Source organism: Varroa destructor, unplaced genomic scaffold (assembly GCF_002443255.2).
Source record: "Varroa destructor unplaced genomic scaffold, Vdes_3.0 BEIS01000003.1, whole genome shotgun sequence".
Lineage (NCBI taxonomy): Eukaryota > Metazoa > Arthropoda > Arachnida > Mesostigmata > Varroidae > Varroa > Varroa destructor.
Window position 1 is genome coordinate 54255544 of NW_019211456.1, and position 20848 is coordinate 54276391.

A 20848-nucleotide genomic window follows, 5' to 3' on the forward strand; every position below is an offset into this window, starting at 1 on the left:
AGAACAGGTTAGCTTATCTAGGAGCAAAAAACGCGATTTTCAGTAAACCTCTCGTGCCGATTCCTTCTAGATAACACGAGTATCTATATACGATATTTGTACCCTGACAAGCGGAAAGGTTTAAAATGTAAGCAAATTTCTGCGCAAGACCAACGAACCTTTAATCTAAACTAAGTGTACCTAGCGTGTTAATCCCAACGAACGATTTGCTCAAGGGTTGGTTTCCATCAAGCCGATCTCTGATATAGTAAATCCTCATTTAGCAAAATACTATATACTATAAAAAAGATTCAAGTACGGACGAGCTGCCTTACTCGCGTCAGTGGCTCTGGGAGAAGCTGCTTGTCTTCACTGCTGCTCCCACTGCTCCCGCCCTCTTTGGTTTCCTCAGAAGTAGTGATCCGACTTCTACGAGTTATCCTTTCCGTGCTCGTTTCTGCTCTCTCGCCCAACCGGTCGGGTCTCTCGAGGACGTGGGGATTCTAGAACGTAATTGGATATATATGAACAGCGCTATAAGTCAGTACAAATTAACTAAAACTTATATATATATATATATATATATATATATATATACCTTACCTTATATATATAGGGTAAGGAATTAACATCAGCACAAACTTCGGCGGGCTTTTAGTCGTAGAAGACATGCGTTCACTCGGTACCCCTTATACTAGAAAAAAAAACAGTGTTTTCTGGAACAAAAAAAAATACGGCGAAAAATAATCGTTTTCGGAATATGAGCGAAAATCAGCTAGCATTTATAATAGCAATAAACTGTTCACCAAGACGGAAAGAACCTCCTTTCTCGCCCAAAATCGACGGTTTACGTTACTGGGAATTTTCGTTCGGTTTCTGAAAAATCCGAGGAATATTTTCAAGAAGCAAACTGCAAAAGCTTTTTCAGACTTTAGATTTAAAGGACTCGAGAATTCGGAGAAGTGGCCCAAAAAGCCACTTTTGATACACTTGTGTAAAAATAAACGACCGTTTTGAAAAGCCAAATATCATCGTCAAGATACTTTCTAACGGTTTTTTGAAACTAACCTTTTGAGACTTCCTGCGATTTTTATTTATTTACTTATCAGCTGTTTTGGGTCTTTGTATTTTTGAGACGCTTGGCCTGCTATCAGCTCAAAATCTAACCCGAATGCAATTTTTTGTAAATAGCGTATCTGAGCGAGACTTTCACTAAGATACACCTTGATGCGCAATTACTACTATGGTGTTACAAGTGAATCTGGTGGACTTTTTTTCAACTACGCGCTGCTAGCAGTCGTAATTTTGGCGTGTAAATATTCTCTGGAGTGGAAAGTCGGTTGAGTTTAGAAATTAGTTCGGAAAAAGACATCCTTTAGTGTCGAAAATAAACGCTCTATAATCCGTTGTTTCTCGTAGGTCATATGACTGTGAAAATTCATTGAACAATGATGAAGACGTTGCGAAAAAGGTTTCAAGGGCAAGCACAGTACATGAGTAGTGGACACAAGAACGGAGACTGAAGTGTTGAAACCTTGTGAGTAGGTGACCAGATGTCGGGAACCGACAGACACGAGCACACTTTCGCAATCGAAGAGAATCTTCGCTTAAGTGCTTAGATGCTTAGGGCCTAAGGAGTGTGTAAACCAAAACTGACATTTCGTAGATAACGGGGTACAGGATTAAAATCTAAAAACTGAAAATGCTGAAACTGAGTAGAAATAGAATTTTCGTGAATTATCCTCGGTAAGGAAATTTCACGCGCGGCTTTGATTAACAAAAAAAAACCGCTTGATACATACGGTCTTCTTAAGCAGGGTTCTACCGCTAGCCAGAGCACTTGCATCGGACATCGGTTATTAAATATACTCGCCGAAAACGTAGCAATGCATGCGGTCCGCTATTTGGATTCCCTCAAAAAAACTTCCAGATTTAAAAAAAACTTACGGACCGTCTATACGACAATCAAACGTGCGCAGTCTGGTCACTTGATGAAACCGCCAGACATCACCGCCATGCCTCAATTACTTCTTGGATTGAGTAAAGGCGCATCTGACAGTCATTTCAACTTGCTTATTCTCTCAATCTAAGTTCGTGTGTTTGTGTAACTTTCCATTCCCTAAAAAGGGTGGCTAGTGGGCAAGCATATTCCACTATCGATTTATTTCGAGAAGCTATGGATAGAGGAGTCACGTAGGTGAATATAAATAGCATGTATATGACTGTTCAGTAGCTCCAGAGCGCTGAGACCAGTTTGTGAAAAATAAATAGAAGTACACCTAACAGCTACTAAAAATCATCATCCTAATACGGCTAGTTCAGAAATTATTCATTTTTAATTTCTGCCCGGTTTGCTTGTAACAGCCTAATATTTGGGGATCATAGAGGACATATTTTGACCATAACTAGTGCATTGTTTAAGTCCAGAATTTAAAATGTAATCACAGTGAATAACGATTATAGTAAATAAAAATAACCGTCAGGAATGACACTGGTAGCGCGTGTGAAAAATTTCGTTAAAATACCTGTTTTTATTCAGCAACGATTCGTAAAAAACAAAGTTAGGGTACATTTCTGTTTTTGAATAGTTTTTGAGCATTTAGAATGTAGCGAAAAGTTCCATAGGGTCAGCGTTACTCAATTAAAGACAAAGCTAAAATCACCGCGTCGTTAATCGCAACAACCGAGAATCTCGACAACAATCGAACAAATCTCTCGCAAAGAAGATCCCGCCACTACTGCCCTCATATCTCGAGTTTCTGCCGTACCGCACTGCTGTTTCGGTTCTATTGCAATTTGTTCGATTACTAGTCCTGAATGGTACTTCGGGCTAAGTCAGATGAACGGTCCCAGCTGTTGCGGGCGACATTGTTTCATAGGATTCCTTAGGGAAAGTGCCGCAAGCCTTCTAACTTTTAGACAGATTTTTGCACTTCAAACACGAAGACGTAGGACGCATCCCCTGCGCTCCAAAGTAGTAAAACGTGCCTTTCACAAGCATAAACCAGTTAACTTTTCAACTTGCCATGACTAGCAAGAACTCAGCCTTCGATGTGCTGTTAACGCAAAAGTGAAAGTACCGTCCTTATAAAGGTTCCCCGTTTAGCGTACGGTGCCAAAAGAACGCGAGGCTCGACCTTTAAACGCTAATTGGCGGTGACACGGCATAGAGGAAGTTTTTGAAGGCACTGTGTTAAGATGTTAGTAACCGATCTCAGATACCCGCACCACGTTTTAATTTAGAATTAGTATTATTTAACGTGTCAAGTTTCTCAGGCAGTGGTACCGGACCACATAGACTAATTTCACACATGGATAAACCCGTGTTGTTGTGATCAGCAAACGGACGAGACTTACCCGTTCGTTAGATGTTTTCTAGAAGAACACTGGAAAAAATTATTTTTTTGTTTGCTTTTTTGACCGATGCACGCTTACTCTACGTGAAGTCCACAAATGTTTCTCTCTGAGTCTTAGAGAGGTCAAAAAAGTCTTCCTCCGGAAAGCGGCCCATAGGCACGTCTTTGAATTCTTGCCACGTATCAGTCTCTACTACTTTACGATCATATCATAGCAGCGCAGTGCCTGTCATGTACTTAGTCCCTTCACATTATTCAACCCTGAGGCCATTCCATCGCATTTTTTTGGGTACGCTGTTTTTAAAATCTGAGGCTACTTACTTCGTTCGTTCCATATTAGATGCATTTTGGGAAGTCGCATATCATTCTGTATACTCCACAATGTTACTACTAAATTTTAATGCGTCGATTGTATTTTCTTTTTTGGTCGAGCAAGACCGGCCCTGTCTAGTTCCACTCTACGCCCCAAATATCCAGGAACCATCTCTTACTCAAGTGTGGGAATCAGTCCGTTTCAAATATTAGACTGAGTAGCCATAAAAAGTATTTTGATCGATTACTTTCTGCCACTGTTTTGGTAAGACCATAATTCCTGTGGGTTCTAGGCAAAAAATTATGACAAGTAACTCTTGTATCTCTTCATTGTAAATTCTACAACGATGATAGTCTGATAGTGTAAGACTTAGGCCACACGGCGAATACATTGAAATTTCTTATCCTATTTTTGCCAGGCAGTTACGGATATGTGGTATGTCGTTATCATGGTAGAAGACGACATTTTTTCTTTTCAATAATTCCAGTCGATTTTTTTCCACGGCTTGTTGTAATGTTGTTAGTTACTAGCGGTACAATTCCAGATCAATCGTATTCGATTTCTCTACAGTCCCATAAAAGGCATACCTTCTTTGGCCTCAGCCCGGCATTTGCCTCAGGCTATAAAGCATATTTTTCATTTGCACATTATTATCGTATGCGATTTAGTTACTATTATTATAATCTGTGATCAACTGTTTTAAGTATGGCTCGATTTCGTTATTTTTCTAGACTTTGCATCTGGGAATATGTTTTTTCGCGTTATTTTGCCTCGCACCGAAACATGAAGGTTTATTTCGTAACCAGCTGTCTGCCGATGGTTTAAAATTGCTTGGCGGTGAATGTTTAGTTCTTTGACAATATCATGGCTACTCGCCTCTTGGTCTGGTTGAACTCTTCTAACAGTTTTATCATATATTTCCGAAATAGATCAACCACCACGAGAAGCATCTTCCATACATCGAAATTTCTAGGACGAAATCTACAGAACTACGCTTGAGCCTTTTTCTGATAACGCATCTTAACCATAAACCGCATACATTTGGTTTGGGCAGTAATAAAATTGCAAAAAATATAGCGATTTTTTCAGAAATTCCAGTCATCTTCAAGGCATTATGAGTCTGGATAGAAACATACCAATGACTTTAGCATATACTGCTGAATCTCAGTTTTCGAATGACAATAAAATTGACTTAGCGTGATTCCTTTTACCTGAGATACATGGCTTTTAAAGCCATCTACGTGGAAAAACGGGCAAAACCTTTACGACAACGCAAGACTTTGCTGACGAAAAACTCTGTGGTGATATACAGAAGGTCTCTACATGCTAGGTAATGAGAATCGTCTGATAACCCGCTAGGAACAACTTTACCTAGTGCAGGTGGATTCTTGAATTAAAAAATAGATATTCATTTAATTGAAGCTATTGTAGCGAGTTCTCTAGCGAATTGAAATTCAATAAGAATTAAGCTAAAACTTTACCTTGGATGACAATCGATCCCTAAGGGGTGCGAGGAGTACTCCATTTGGTGAAACGATGACGGGTGGTAGAAGTTTGTAAACAGTGGGTGGAGGACTAGAGCTTCGCGTCCCCTGTCCCGCACTTGTAGTTGAGCGGCCTGTCGATGTACCCATGCCCATGGAAACAATTCCCATTGGATCTGGCTGAAAATGACAACACATGCCGCCATTTTGATAATCTCAAATATCTAATACTATGCAGTCCTTTTTTCAAATTTTTCGCAGTCTACTCTTAGCTTTTTTAACTATTCAATAAACACGTTTCAGTTGGGGTGGTGTGCACCTAAATTTATTGGATCGGACTTTCAGGCGGGCGCCTTGAGAGACTCGCAGAGTACGGTAACGCTCCAGTTGCATAAAATTAGAAACTAGCAGACAATTTGAATCCGTGAAAACCTAAATTACATCCGACAGGCGATTTTTGATAGGCTTTTGTTATCCTTTGAACACACACTGAATACACAGACGTGATAATGCTGATCGAGGTTTCTCCCCAGATTACAGTGGACAAACCTGAGAAAGGCTCTTTGCCTTGGAGGACTCGAATATATTGACCTGGATAATCCAAGCCCAGAACACCTACGTCATTTTCTGTTGCCATTTTCTGATAACAATAACATCATATGGATACTATATCTGTCCTTATCTTTTCATCATCCTTATTCCTTAATTTCACCTAACCGATAAACTCACACCCAATGTAATGCGTTTATCCAAAACTTTAAACAATGATAGAATTCTAGAATACTATTGCTTTATTTGTACTTAATGCGCTTCGTGCTTAGCTAAGTTCTGGGCCGTCAACCGGTGTAATGTCAAAGACGCTAAGCTGTATAGCACTTCACCATTACCAAAAAGTGAAGCAATGAATAAAAGTAGACGTAGGTGTCCAATTAAATAGATTCAAACCCCATCAAAAAATTTCAAATTTCGGAGCAAGATGCGCAGCACTAAATAGCGAGATATTTTCAAACTATTTTTTACTTATGAAGGTGGCATTATTTTACTTACTATTACATGACTGGTAACCCACATTTCGACAATGAATGGGCAAACATTTTCGAAAGCTGTTAAACAGCATGTGATATATAGTTGCATGCATCGCTATTTTGTAGCACCGCCTCTTGCAGCGATAACTCTTGCGACTCACGGGGCATGCGTCTGGTGCTATTTTTCGCTGTCTCAGTTTTGAGTGGATGCTGTTGCCATACATTAATGATTTTCCGCCGAGATCTGTAATATTTGTTATTCCCTGTTCTTACCGAAATCGATATTGTACTATTTTCCAGACTTTTTCTAGAAATTAAGTTCTGCCGAATTATCAGGCCCTGGCCGCACCTGAATGTCATTGGCAGCGAGTAGCCTAGAAATACCAGTCCTGTATGAAGTCGGCCCAACGTTGATGAAAGCGTAGTTACCGCCCGAAAACAATGCTTGTGTCTGAGGCGGCATAATGCTTTTGATAATTTCAGCATATTCTTGCTGTTCTAGTATTTCCTGTGCCAAATGTATAATCCCAGTGCCTTTGGCAGTAATCATAGACATCAAAACCTTTAATGGATGTTTAACCAAGTTTTTGAAAGATTGTCCGCCAGCACGTTTAAAGACACGATGGCGTTTCTTCCGAGCATTGCAAAATACGATTCGTCTAAGAAACAGACTTTTCCCTAGTTCTTAATGATTAAACTTTTTACTTTATTTGCTCAATAAAAACGGGCTCGTTTCGTTCGAGCTTTTAACCTAGGTTTATTGGTAGGTCTACTGCTTTCGAACCCGGGTTCTTGGGTCGGCGATGAAAGGTAATTTTTGGCAAAGCCAGTCAACGGTCTTTTAATTTGCTTTAGAAGACATTGTTTGGAACAAACGTATCTTTTTAGACCTTGTACATCACAATCCTCTCGCTGTGTAGTATACCCTTTTGAATTCTTAATACCAATTTTCCGAAACGACAACGGAAAGTTTGCTGGTAGCTTTCTAACAACGTTGGAAACTGCATGCTGGGAGGCATGATAGCCTTTTCGCATCATATATATTTATTTTCACAAAGCAATCTACTAATCACTGTTTTCTAGTCATCAGTGAGATCTTTTCATTTCGACACTTCACGTACGGGAACACGCAAAATTATCGGGAAACACTCAAATTAATTAAGCGCACTAAAAGACTACCACTTAATTATTCATGGTAGCAGTTAAATGGTGAAATAGGATGCGTAGTCTGAACATGGTACGAGATATTCGCATGAAGTGTATACACTGGACTTGTTAAAATCTGATTGCAGGTAGCTATCACGCCTGTAAACACTGAAACACGTTATATCAGTTTAACATATCAGCATTTAATGAAAATGTTTTCTGATATCATTATCGACACGTAGAATACCAGTGGAAAGTAGAATATCGCCACTTTCTTCGCTTTACACTTTGTTTTCGTGCTGCACTACAGTGAGTGTTTAAAACTGAAACCATTTTATCGAATTTATTTGAACTGCATTATGGATTGCCGACTGCATGTTCCTTTCTCATAGTTAATGTTTGCTAATCGTTAATGCCACCATCTGTTATACACCGTTGAAAAGGTTTGCGTGTGTGAGTTTTACCTAAGTGTTATAATCGTTTTGTTCGGATAAAGAATTATTTTGAGCTCGGGTTCTAAGAATAAATATCTCACTTTAGAAGAACAGCATTTTCAACATCTACTTATGTTAATTCTTCAATGTACAAAAGAAAAAAACTGCGAAAACAACCAGGAGCATGTAGTGTACTGCACGGTGTAATTTTATAGGTAAAAGATGTGGTTTATTTAATAGTTGCACTTTTTTGGACATAGTACAAAACGTTCCAAAATTTCGAGTTGAATATGTTTTTTGATTGCAGATGTTATTTTCGGACCTAGAAAGCCACTTAGCTGATATTTCTAGTTTTGAGGCCCCTGTCGTATCCGCTACATCTAACCTTATATCGATTTTTCAGCACCCTTTTGACCTCGGTAAAGCATATGCAACTTGCGGAAACGCTAAACTTTTGCCATCTCCCAGGCCGACATATGACGCCCAAATAACGTAAAGCTCTGTTATCCAAATATACATTCTGTAGGGCGAAACAAAGTTTACGGATCATATCCAACTTGGAAAAGGAGAACAGAAATTTCCAAAATACTGTTTTTGTTACAAGGTGTAATCTTTCTCAGAGTCCAAACTTAAAACGTTGCAATCCGAAAGAAACTACGAACACTGAAATTGTAAAAAGCTTTTCAATGACATATGACAGTTCACTATCAACAAGGAAGGCATTGTGAAGGAAAGTCCGTCAAAGAACGGTTACTATTTTCGTGGCAAGTAAATAAATGTATGTATGCATTAAGTCAGAAAAAAATCCTGTGCCTTTTAACCGCATGGAAACACTAAATTGTATATATTAGCTATGATCGTTATGTATCCCATGTCATTGTTCATGAACTCCTCCAATCTTTCAACTAACTTATTCCTTTCCAGTAGAAATTGTTCAGTTTGGTGTTCGCGTAACCCAGCCAGGCTGTGAGGCTACCTCTGCCGTAAAATATTCGATTCCTAATTGTATTTGCCAGCGAAGTGAAAACGTGAAAATCAGTCAGCGCAAGCTTTGAAGAATATGGAGGGTGCAACAAAACCTCTCATCGGAGTCTAGGGGGGCAGTTTTGACAGGGTTTGCCGCGCTTGGTTTTTCGTTTTTATGGAGCATAGTAACCTCAGTTTGTTTGTTAGGCCTTTTTTCAAATAGTTTGATTAACTCGATGCAGCTGGGTTGGATGAACGTAGTGATCAACTGGCCGGCTCGAGGAATTTCAGCTAAATGAGGCTCTCACGGTCCCATTAAACGCAAAGGTAGCCCTTTTTGGGTAAGGATGTGGTCGGACTCTTAGCTTTGGCTTCTCTCTTGCAACCACCTATTCCGACGTCTCGTCACCGTTGACAATTACGTGCAAAAGTTGGTCGCTGTGGCCTTGTAGCACTCGATATCGGGCTAGATGGTGAGAAGCAGTGTTAAGCCGTGAGTGTTTGTTGGACTCAGAGTTTATGAGGTACCCATACTTTAAGTTTTCTGTGTAAACCCAAAAAATGTGGTGGATAATAACAGTATTTCTTTAAAAGTGCTTTCAGATGGCCATCATCAAACTCAGACGATATGGCACGGTACGATCATCCTCTAAGTCTTGGATACCGTTTTCCCACATGGTAAATTACTCTTGAGTATTTTTTTTAGTGACAGCGTTTATGGCTGTTTCGGCAACGTGTTGGCCTCGATGAAATGCATACAGAAGGTGTCGAAATTGCACCTGTGTCTACCAGGAACATCAATTATTAAAAAGTTCCTTTGAGTCAAAATTTCAGTCACAACACGGCACCATTGTAAGGTGATAACAGGGATGCAATAACGCTTTTAAACAATATATCAGGAGTACACAATAAATGAGAATAAGCGGGAAAGAAATTTTCAAACGGGAACTTTAAAAATTTGAATATATCCACTATTCACACGTCATGTTTTACGTTAAACATGACTTATGAATCAATTTTTTCTCATTGATATGCATTTATCAGGGAGTCTTTTGATCCGATTGCGTAGATATTTCATGCCTACCTACTGACAAAGGTCTATACATCCACGTATCTAGAAATTAATTGATTCATTAGTTTTTCCTTTTATTTTTCACTGTAATTCTTCAACTTTTAGTAGTTTTATATTTGTCAAACACCAAAGATACCCTATTAGGATACCCAGAGTTACTCCATTGACGCCTTCTGCTGCAGAAAGGCATTTGTTACCTTCACCATTGAACCAAAGCAACTCTTATATTAGGTTACTACGTAAGTAATAGCAGTTCCTGGCTTAGCAACTTACGACGTTGTTATCATGGTCTTGTTCGGACAATAAAGTTTTAAGCTTGAGTCCGGACTTCAAATACGAATAAGTCAGTGAATTAAAGCTGCGGAACAAAAGTAAATTAAAGCGACAAAAACAACCCAGAACATTCTGTTATATGTACTTAATAGCTACGGTATATTGGGGTATCAAAAAATTACGCACCGTTTTTATATCATCATTAAATCAAATATTTTTTTATGTTTCAAAACAGTATTACTAAACTAAATATGCACCGTTTTAATTGATAAGCTTCTGCAATTTTCACGGTGCACAAACCCATCATCGCAAAATTTCCGTGGTTTCTGAGCAAAAATTTGTGGCGAATAATTATTGCACTTTTCAGTTGAAACTAGATTAACGCCATTAAGGGAGGATGCGACAACTAAAACAGAAGATAAGGTGATGCTGAAAGATCCAGGCTATACGACGGATGCACTGAATTTTCCATCCAAGTTCTCTGAATTTTTGTCGGGTAGCTAAAAATGTGTATGGCCTAGAATTGTTATGTTGAAAAACGACGCCTTTCCTGTTCACTAGATTTAGTCAATTTTTTTCAATGGCTTGTTGTATCTTTATTACTTGTTGACAGTAGGGGGTTCTAATTAATAATTTTACCACGCGGCAGCAATTGATAATGCATAATTCCTTTCCGATCCCAACAAATACGCCCCACCATCTTCTCCAAGGCCAGTTTAGTTTTTCCGTATATTGTAAAGCACATGATTTTTATTTTTTCTTTATGCATTGCTGTATGTAGTCCACTTTTCACCGCCCGAGGTTAACCGTTTGTGGTCAAAATGGCTCGATTTCATTGCATCTTTCATTCAGTTTCACAGATGGAAGTATATTCGTGTAAATTCTTTTGCATCGATTCGTGTAGCACGTAAGGATCGAGCTTTTTTGTAGCCTTTCTTCAACTGGTTTAAAACTGTTTGATGGCAGTTGTTTAATTTATTAGAGATATCATGGCTACTTACGTGTTGGTGTTGTTCAACTTTCACAATGATTTCGTCAACTTTTTTCGTAAGTAATTGGCCACTACAAGCACCGTTTTTTACACTTTTTACACTGAAATGTGTATAACGAAAGAGCCAAAACCATCTTTGGACAACATCTTGACCATGAATAGCACACACTTTTTTATTACCCTGGGCAACATTTTTGTCTTCATTATAATAAAATGGCAAAATAAAGCAAATGTTTCCACGAAGCTCACTCATTTTCGAGGCGCTGTATTGTAAGTCTGCATAGAGGAAATCCAGCGATTTTAACACATCTCCTATTGCTATTCTAAACTACACATCAGCTTCAAAATGACACCAACGTCGACTCGACGCGATTTACATTATATGAGATATGTGGCTTTAAAGCTATTTAGCTAGAAAAACAATTAATACCTTTGTCACAGCGCAACATACGTGTATTTAACAATTATTCTTTCTCATTGGTAGCTTAAAGGGATTTCAGTTAAACTCGAAAAATTTAAATGAGTACGATTTTTAAGTCGTAAATGCCATTTTTAAACTTTTGGCCACTTTTGGGTAGTACTTCCAGGTACGACATTCTGGTCGTACACGCGTCTGTATATCTCTCACGATTCTCAAATGACACTAACGCCGGCCCGAAGCGACCCGTATAATTTGAGATACGTGACTTTAAAGCCATCTAGCTAAGCGGCTAAGCTACGTGGTAGTATGAGTCGCACCAGGGCGGCGTCATTTGAAAGCCGTGAAAGATAGATATTCACGCATCACGAAGGAGAATATATGCACTTTCTCATGGAGCCCACATCTGTCCTGGATTGTTTCAGTTGTTTTTACTTCATTTAGAGACATTCACTGACAAAAATACTGCTTGCTTCCATTCAACATACTCATTTCTTGAAGTCTTGAGTTTTGAGACCCGAACACAACGATTGTAGAGCAATGAAAGAGCTTGTAAAAGTTGACAAGAACTTGATAGACAAGAACTTAAGAGTTGATCTATGGGAAAAGAGCAAGAAAGTAGTTCAAGATTAAAAGTCAACTGAACAGAAAGAATTGAAAATCTGCTTGCCAGGTACCAAGGACGAAGCGAATGGGATAATTCACTACAGTACTGACTTGAGCACAGGGCAGGTAATAGAGTCTGGAATAAGAAAGTAATAATAAGGGAAAGAACGGGGCTAAACGAGATATAACTGAAAGGATTGAAACACTTTCTAGCCGATTACCTGAAAATTATCCGAAAACAGGGCCACCTGCGAGAGGGCCAGTTTCCAAAAAAGGTGGAAATAAGCCCGCCTAGTAACCAAGCCAATGCCTGGTAAGCCTGTCGGACAACTTAGTTGACACAGGTTGTTCTGTCCCGTCAGCATAATAAATAAAGCCTATGAAGCGCTTAGTCTAGAAAGGCTGACTAAAGAAATAACGAACAAAAGAGCGTTTACAGAAAACCAGTTCGGGTTTATGAAAGGTCGATCGAACGGTTAACTATGCCTTAGTCTGATCTCTGCTTAGCTGCATATGACTAGCGATTAGTCTCTTCACTCCGTGGCCAGACCATCGACCGACGAAGACTACCCTCGTTGCGTATGTTCGCACCGGTAACGACGTCGAGACGACCCTGCGGTGGCGCGAGGGAACGTGTTTACGTATTAAACTTAGGGACACGAGAGTCTTAGCTTTTGGTGAACCCCTGGAATACCTTATAGCTTAGGACTCTGGAATCTTTTTGCGCATTATGAAGGAAGCCGCAAAAAATGCGCATACTCAATCCCATAGTTACCCATTCTTCAAATGTACGTCCCTGCGGCCTCATTGGAATGTCGTAAGATTTTTGTTCTAATAAAAGACATTTCTCCGTCAAACAAAATTCAACCGCACTTGACTTAGCGGCAGAAAAGCCGCCTATCCACCGTTCGGCCGATTCTGATTAGGCTGTTTGTCATTATAGGTTTTCACCGACCCGGATAGCCAAACGAGCTGGTGTAAGTCCTCTACGCCCAAGATTCCATGCTTGGCCTAACCCCTTGAAGCGATGTGCTTAGCTATAAAGTCCTTGGTGTACAGGGGCACAAGTAGCCGGTAAAAATCTAAACACAGAAGGGTGTCGAAAGTGCATGTTTTTTTTTTAAAAGAAGTAACATCCCTCTTTCGAGCCCGCACGCGAATACAATTCCGTTCACTACATAATGAGGGAACAACAGGTTTAAAAAAGAGGGATCACTTTAAGTGGTATACAGAAATAAAAGAAAAAAGGAGCATTTGAGAAGAAAGATCATAACTTTATACTCACTTATCGTGGCGGAAGTGGAAGGCTCAAGTTTCTAATGCGAGCAAACATCGCCTCTTGTCCAGCGCAGGACGAAGAATCGCCACGAGTATAAAATTTTTGCTCGTTTTAAATTGCCAGTTTACGCTATTGTTAGTCTCGATGAGGTTTTCTGTGAAATCTCTTCCAAACATCTTTTTTGATTTACATGTAGCTTAACATTCAGGCGGCCTCAATTTAGATACAATTTATTATTTAAGAACTTCAATCGACGATGCTTGTTAATCAGGCCCTTACACAGATGCCTTTTTTCACGGCGCAGTGCTAGCTCGAAAGTTCTTTACTATTACCATTTCCACCACCATTCAATCACCATTAAAACAAGGTTTACTTAAGCTGGATATTTAATGAAATTTTTTAAGAATTCTGAAATATTAAAACTATCCGTGCACGCTTGAAGTTGATCAAATAATGAAATTATATTGAAATAAGATTGGCATTTTATGAATATGAAGAAAATTCAGCTCGATTTACTAAACTTGCTGTGCTATTCTATAAACGGAGATTAATTGACTAGGTTAAATGACTGACTTTATTGTGTGGGGAAAATCATTATTCGCATTTGATCCTATCGTATCCCAAGATTTACGTAATTTTGGATCAACCTCTACAGGAAAATTGGCTTTGTATGTCATTACACATATGTATATTAATTTCCACAAGACGCGCAGATAATCATTGCCAAAGAATTATGGCTGCTGGATGGGTCAACCGATGTACTTCGTTCAATAATATAAATGTGAAATCGTTAAAGCCGTCCAGTTTATTTTTAAAACCGTATCTATACACTATCGGTAATGTATTCTGTGTTTTCCTGCGGATCATTCGCATTTTAAGATTTATCTAGATCCACGCATGTCCTACTTCGCAATTATTTGACTATTTGACTGACACGTTCTGGCTGGCATTTTCACAGACTTGATTTACTTTCAACAAGAAACATGTTACCCCAGCCAATAATTGTTCGTGCAGATTTTTTATTATATGCAGCTTATTCTAAAACGTTTTATAACTCCCGTATGTGTCCCCTGTTGTTTTTTAGACCAGTCTTTGAACCGTCGATCACGTCTTAGCAAAGACGAATAACCTTAATGTTGGTGAATAGCAGACGCGCCTGGAAAGAGAGAAAGTCGATAAGAAGTAATCTTCCACTCACTCTCCTCTTTTTCATAGAATTATTCCATCGCATTCCAGCCGCGGATTTATTAGACCGTATCATGTTTATACTATATGGTTTTCTTATCTGATTTAAATTAACATTACCGATTATTACTTATTCTCACATTCTTTCCATTTTTGCTGCATGTCGTTGCAATAATTGTGTTAATGCTTGTCTTGACTTAACAGCATTCTGTTGAGATAACGCACGATAAGCACGACCACTATTATCGCTAGACTCGTCACATAGCCTCCGTTCAAGACCATTTGGCAGCTCTTTTTTTTAACATATGTAACTTCCTACATAGTTATTCGCTATTACCTTGTTCATCTTGCAGGCTCTCTTTGCTTGATTTCAAGTATTAACATAGAATAAACCTAACATTATTCGACGCTGGATTAACAAGTGCGTGATTCCGAATTAACAACAACGACGTTTAGCAGTCTCTTTAATGCAGACTAGGCGTTGTCGGAGTAAAAAAAAGCCCTACACAATACGCAGGTGCCTGTTTTGATTACCGGCAATTCGGACCCAGTTTCTCAGAACTTCTTGTATATTTTTATATACAAATCTCTACCGATTTCGGGAATTTTGTTATTAATTCTAAGCATTCATAACGGCTAATATTAATTCACTCATCTGCATCAGCCATTTCGTTAATTGTTTCACGGGACCTCATTGCATAGCTCTAAGCTATTCATTTGGTTCTATTCGAATATTTCTCTTCTTTATTTTAAATACCTGTCACGGTAAATAGTAATGTACCTACCGTAAGCACTCCATCAACTGTTTCATATGTGCTTTAGAATTATCCAAAAAAAAAGTGACTCAAGTCTGTTTTTCGCCAATGGGCAGTTGCATGACTATACTGATGGAAACTTAAATGACGTTTTTGAAAACTAATGTAGATATGGCCAAATCGCGCACCCAAAATAGTAATACATTGTGTAACTCATCGTGCTGCGTAGTGACACACTCACTTGACGAAACGCCGTTTTGAGAGTTCTTGCTGCTTTGACTTTAGTCAAGTTTAATCAAATTTCCGCATATCTCTAAATGCGACATATCCTCTTCCTTGTTTCCCGTTGCAAATAATGCACAACAATACCATTGTTTGCCATGGTTTCCGCTTACGAAGTCGAGCTTCTGACGTATAGAATAATCATGCGAAATATAGCACCTAGTTTTGAGCAAAGAACGCTCATACTTTTTTTTTAAAAACTATATCTTCTGATTTTTATCAGCTTTTTTCTTTATACAGGTCCATCTGTGACCATTATGATCTCGAGGAGCACTGACTATAGATTTTTCATTATTACTGCATTTGATAGTCTTAAACACAATGACACAATATTCCGAAATTTTTACCTGTTTTATCGTCCATATGGTGTATATATACGTTTACGTACCACGTAAGTTTCCTCATTCATCCTAGACCGTCTCTTATTTGTTTTGTTATGTTATTTTTTTTGTCTATTTGCTTATTCTCTCACCTTACCAATAAGCTTAATATTACCTTAAATTTGATCCCTCTCCATCTGGCCTGTATAACGTACATATAAAAGAACGTGCGCAGTACACGCGCACAGCTCACAACTGTGACTTTAAAATAGTTTCTTTATATAAATTCAGTAGGCTAGGTACACCTTAATCTGTCACCAGTATCATTACACTAATTGCAGGAGCTTGCTTGAGCTCCACGCTCAGTCTAGTTTCATATTAATGATAAGCTAAGGCGTGCTTCACACAAAGCATTTAGCATACCATAAACATCTTTTAGCTCGTTTTCTATTATAAATATTATCATAGTCTATCACCGCGTTTTGGTCCACTTGCAAGTTATTACATTTAGAAATATAACAACCTTTTACCAGCATTAAGTACTGTTACAATAAATTTCAGTTATTAAGTTCCGTTGAAATAATAACTTTAAGCCTCAGATATCAAATTTCCGCAGTATTGTGGCCTTCGCAAAACAAAAACTTGATTGTTCAGCCTTGTTTTCACGACAACAAACCTTTTCCCCTCTGAACTCATTTTTTTTAGAGTAAATTCAGCCGATCTCCACTCACACGTTTTTAGGAGATTGGAATAATTGTCAACCGAATTTCATCTACTAATGGCGCGTAGTTCAAGAATTATTCAATTTCAAAATCATCTTATTCGCTTTTAGAAGCCTTATACATACTTGCTAAACCTCACATTAACATAAGTGCAGAAACAGTATAGGTAATCGGATATTCTCCTAAGAAATGAAGGGTTCATTGTAAACATCCTCGACTATCAGCTAGCTCTGCCCTCATGCACTTCAGCTTTGTCTTGCTAGTAATTCTCGACACGAGACCATGCCAATAATACAATCAATTATTATTAGTTACTTTTATAAAAATTATGACATTTTAGGCGTGCTTGCAATTATCCATATTAAATCTAAGAAAAACAGCATCTTTCGGATATCATTCACGGAACCCTTTGATACAAGAGAAAAAAAATGAGGTTTTGTCAAGCTGTGATTCGTAAGAAGCTCCTTATAACACTATTTGCTTTCACTATAGATAGAGGAGCATTAGATGCGTTTTCCTTCATGATTCCAAATGAGTGTTGCTACCATGTTTAACGAGTACATTGAGGTAAAACTTTGATTGAGGGTGAGAAAGTAACCAGTTTTAAAACATTCTTTTAATCTGTATTTACTAAGTATTAATGAAACTATGGCTTACCACAATTATTTGTTTCAAAGACCTGTGGCGGATAAGGCAACCAAATACTACCATCGTATAAAAATAGTATTCAGTTATAATCTTTCCTCTGATCCAGTTTAACTACCTTGCTTCCTGCTACACGCGGGATACATTCTTTGGTATCATCAAAGCTATGTCAAGTAACCGATTATTAGATTTGTAATCAAACAATATATCTGTTGGTCATTTCCATTCCACTTATATTACAGAAATCTATATTAAATGAAAAAATACCTCCAAGTGGTATGTATGATATTCTTCAGCACTACGCTATTTTTAAGCCATATTGTTCTTTATGATCCAAGAGGATACGTATTAGCTTGTTGCCACAACACTTGGATTACCCTAATGGGCCTAAATGCATATAGGGCATCCTTTTGTAATTAAGCAAGCGCGTTCTCCTCTTCTAGAAAACCTTTTTGTTAAGTTAACGCCGTTCGTCAGCATCCTTTTCTCAACGAAAGTGTTGTAAAGTGGTCATTGAGCATTTCGTTGCCAGTTCTTCCTGTATATATATACAGGATAATTAGTTTAAATTGGGAGATTTTCTAATTAGCCATTGCGAAGATTATATCTAAACAAAAACAAACAGTTTTAGCAAAATCTTTTGTACGTACAAAGAATAATTTCTGACGGTCATGTTTATTCAAGTAAATTTCCCTTCGCTTGGATCACAGAATTAATTCAAGGCCTGAATTGCTCATAGATTTATGTTCAAATATTCCCTTTGGGTTATGCGAACGCTTTTTTGAAAGCACAAGTCACTAAGTCGACGCTGTCTTGTCAAGATTTGTTTGATTCTCGTTCAGTTATACTCTCTATATAGTAATCCAACGGGTTCAAATAACGGCTATACGGCTGCTATGTATGCCAATTCCAAAACATGTTTAAATTCTCAAGCAGATAACCCGACACATTATAGTTATTCACAGTCATACAACAATTTGTAAAACATGCAGGTGAACTTCTTTGGCAGTGGTTTCGCCTTTCTGGAAAAAATATGGTTGCATAACGTTTCCTTCATAGGACACCATACTCAAAACATGAGTACGAACTTTGACGGGAATATGGGTTTACCCACAGTAAGCACATCCGCTGGAGCATCAGCAAGCCAACGATTTTTTGTGCGCTTGATTTTTCATCGATGATAAACATTTTTTTTTGTCAGAGAAAAAGTGCAACTTGCTGCTTCACTTTTAAGAGAATTAGCGAGAAATGAGGCCAACGATATCTAATTGGCCCCAGAGAGTACTTGTCTAACTTTTATGACGCACGTCGTGTACCTGAGGTTTTCGGGGAAAATCAGTAACATGGTAGATAAATGGACATGGAATTTCTTCGTTGACGATCTGATCGGAAGAAAAGGATCAGCAGAAATCCTTTTTGAGACGGCATGGTTTAACTTCAGACCATTTCTAGCCCGTCATGAATTTCTAGTTGTGCTACGCGGACTTGCTTTCGACAGTTGCAAACCATTTGCGATGGGGTGCATTGTTGATCCGGAGTAGCCATTGATGTTTATAATTTTGGCGGAGGTTCGTCTCACGTGAACATAAAAGGAATTCAATAATACTTCATCTTCGTTCAAACTGCAAAAACAACGTATCTTTTCTAATATGGCTGCAACGTTGTTTACATCCTTCTTGAAACGAGCTTTCTTCCAATAGAACTGGTTTTCAATAAACGCGTTTATGTAACTGCGCGCAACCAGTCGAAAACAGTCCCGGCTTAAGCCTTGCACATGTATATATACAATAACACATAAAATAAAATTTTCAGCGTTCCTCAAACGTACAGCGTGTGACTGTCGCTTAAGCGTTTCTGAAATACCAATAAATGCCTCCGTGTCATTATTTCTTTAAAATCTTCAGTTACAAATAGATAATTTTTATTCATGCCTGATTCTGAGAAATTTGTACATCTCACATATAACGGCTCTAATAATTTTTGTAGTTATTTGTGTGGTAGCTTAGCTTGACGAGAAAACTATAATAATATCATAGGCAAAAATCGAGCTTGCGCTTATAGATTTGAAATAAATCCACATACCTTCTAATATTACCTGCTGCGCTTTCTCACAACAGACTATCAGCATAAGTACAGTTATTAGACGCGGCAAATTGAATCAAGACATATTTCATCTAGCTGTGAATTACTCATTCATTTAGTGTATATACAAGGCACACACCTAACTCCATACGTTCTACGCAAAATTCTAAAAGCTTTAAAAATATTGTATTTTAAGGTATATTTATGAACACACGAGTTAATGATATGAAACAACAATGAACAATGTATTTAACATACAATACCAGCATAGCTATGTACTTAGACTACACCTGAAAACAATTAGATTTAACCATCAGATTTTTATCATTAATACAAATGATACATTCATTTAATCTAAATACAAAACATTTTTTAAAAAGCTTGTTTTTAAATATTAGAATTTGCATCTACACAAATACAATAATTTCAGCTCAAAGCAAGTACATTGGTATCTCTAAACCACTGGAAGTACTGGTTTCATTTTGAATCGCTTCTGCAGGTGATATTCGTAACATCACCATGAACTAATCACGCTGATTCGCCATGTATCTGTACTCCGCAATTTTGTCCATTGCATACGCTTCAAGCGCCCAATAGTTTGAGACCGTCAGGGGTTACGGCGGCCGCGCCTTGGCGAGACGCGATCTGATACTTACATCGCTAGATTCGTTGGTGTTCGGATCATGAATGTTTGCCTCCGTATCGTGAGGCTGCGGCCCCACCAAGATCAATTCGTGATTTGAGGATGCCATCGCGTCGATTTGGTCGTCCGTTTTTTTATTGCCCACCACTGTCCTTCCAGATGAATTCAAGCGACAAACCAATGGCAAACGTCACACTCCGCACCCACAGACAAGTTCATATACGTATGCGCTAGCAAGCACCAAATACAAATATACTATTGGGGTGCGCGGGTAAGGACTATAAGCTATCGAATAATGAGTTGATAATAGTTTAGGACCTTATGACAGCAGCGCTAACAACTGCATTGGTAACACCACAAAACATAACAACAAGCCGAAACTGGTTTATTTATTGTTTCTGCTCATTTATTCGACGGAAAGCGTACGTTTTACTTGCCGGAACGCGGGAGATCCAAATTCAACAGCGCCATGTGAATTCTTGCAAGTAGAGGTGAAACGCTCACAACAAGTAATTACAAGCAAAAAAAACGATTGATTAGAAGGTGTAAATCATGCTCAAAACGATGAGTTACGGAAGTTGTAGATGTCTCAAAGAATTTTCAACTAATGTTTTAAACCAAAACAATGTCAATAAAGAAAAAATTGAAAAAAAAGGATGCCCTTTTTAATAATTTTGTTTTGAGCGTTATTAAGATCTATTTACACCTGTTATTATTAAGTTATTAGGACCTACATTTATTTCGTATAATGTAATACAATATAGTCTTCTCTATACAAAAAATTACAGAGTGGTTACAATACAATGGCAAAAGGCGAACTCTAATGTGTTACCCACCATAGGCAAATGGTCAATAGTACTATTGCTTCGCAG

At 38.2% G+C, this 20848-nt stretch overlaps 1 protein-coding gene across 4 annotated transcripts in view; it reads right to left on the reverse strand.

Moving 5' to 3' along the window:
* The window catches only part of LOC111247495 (uncharacterized), a 32981-nt gene extending 12610 nt beyond the window's left edge, over positions 1–20371 (reverse strand). The window contains exons 1-4 of one of the 4 annotated variants that reach the window (XM_086982980.1): positions 19990–20371; positions 13349–14498; positions 5130–5312; positions 315–482 (exon numbers count right to left, since the gene is read on the reverse strand). In XM_086982980.1, coding sequence (XP_086839106.1) covers positions 315–482; positions 5130–5303 — 342 coding nt within the window. In that variant the 5' untranslated portion in view covers positions 5304–5312; positions 13349–14498; positions 19990–20371. Of the gene's footprint in view, positions 1–314; positions 483–5129; positions 5313–11288; positions 13298–13348; positions 14499–19989 lie in introns of those variants that run through there. The other 3 variants (XM_086982981.1, XM_022798462.2, XM_086982982.1) reach the window with 3 other exon arrangements.
* Between the last annotated feature and the right edge of the window lie 477 nt (positions 20372–20848).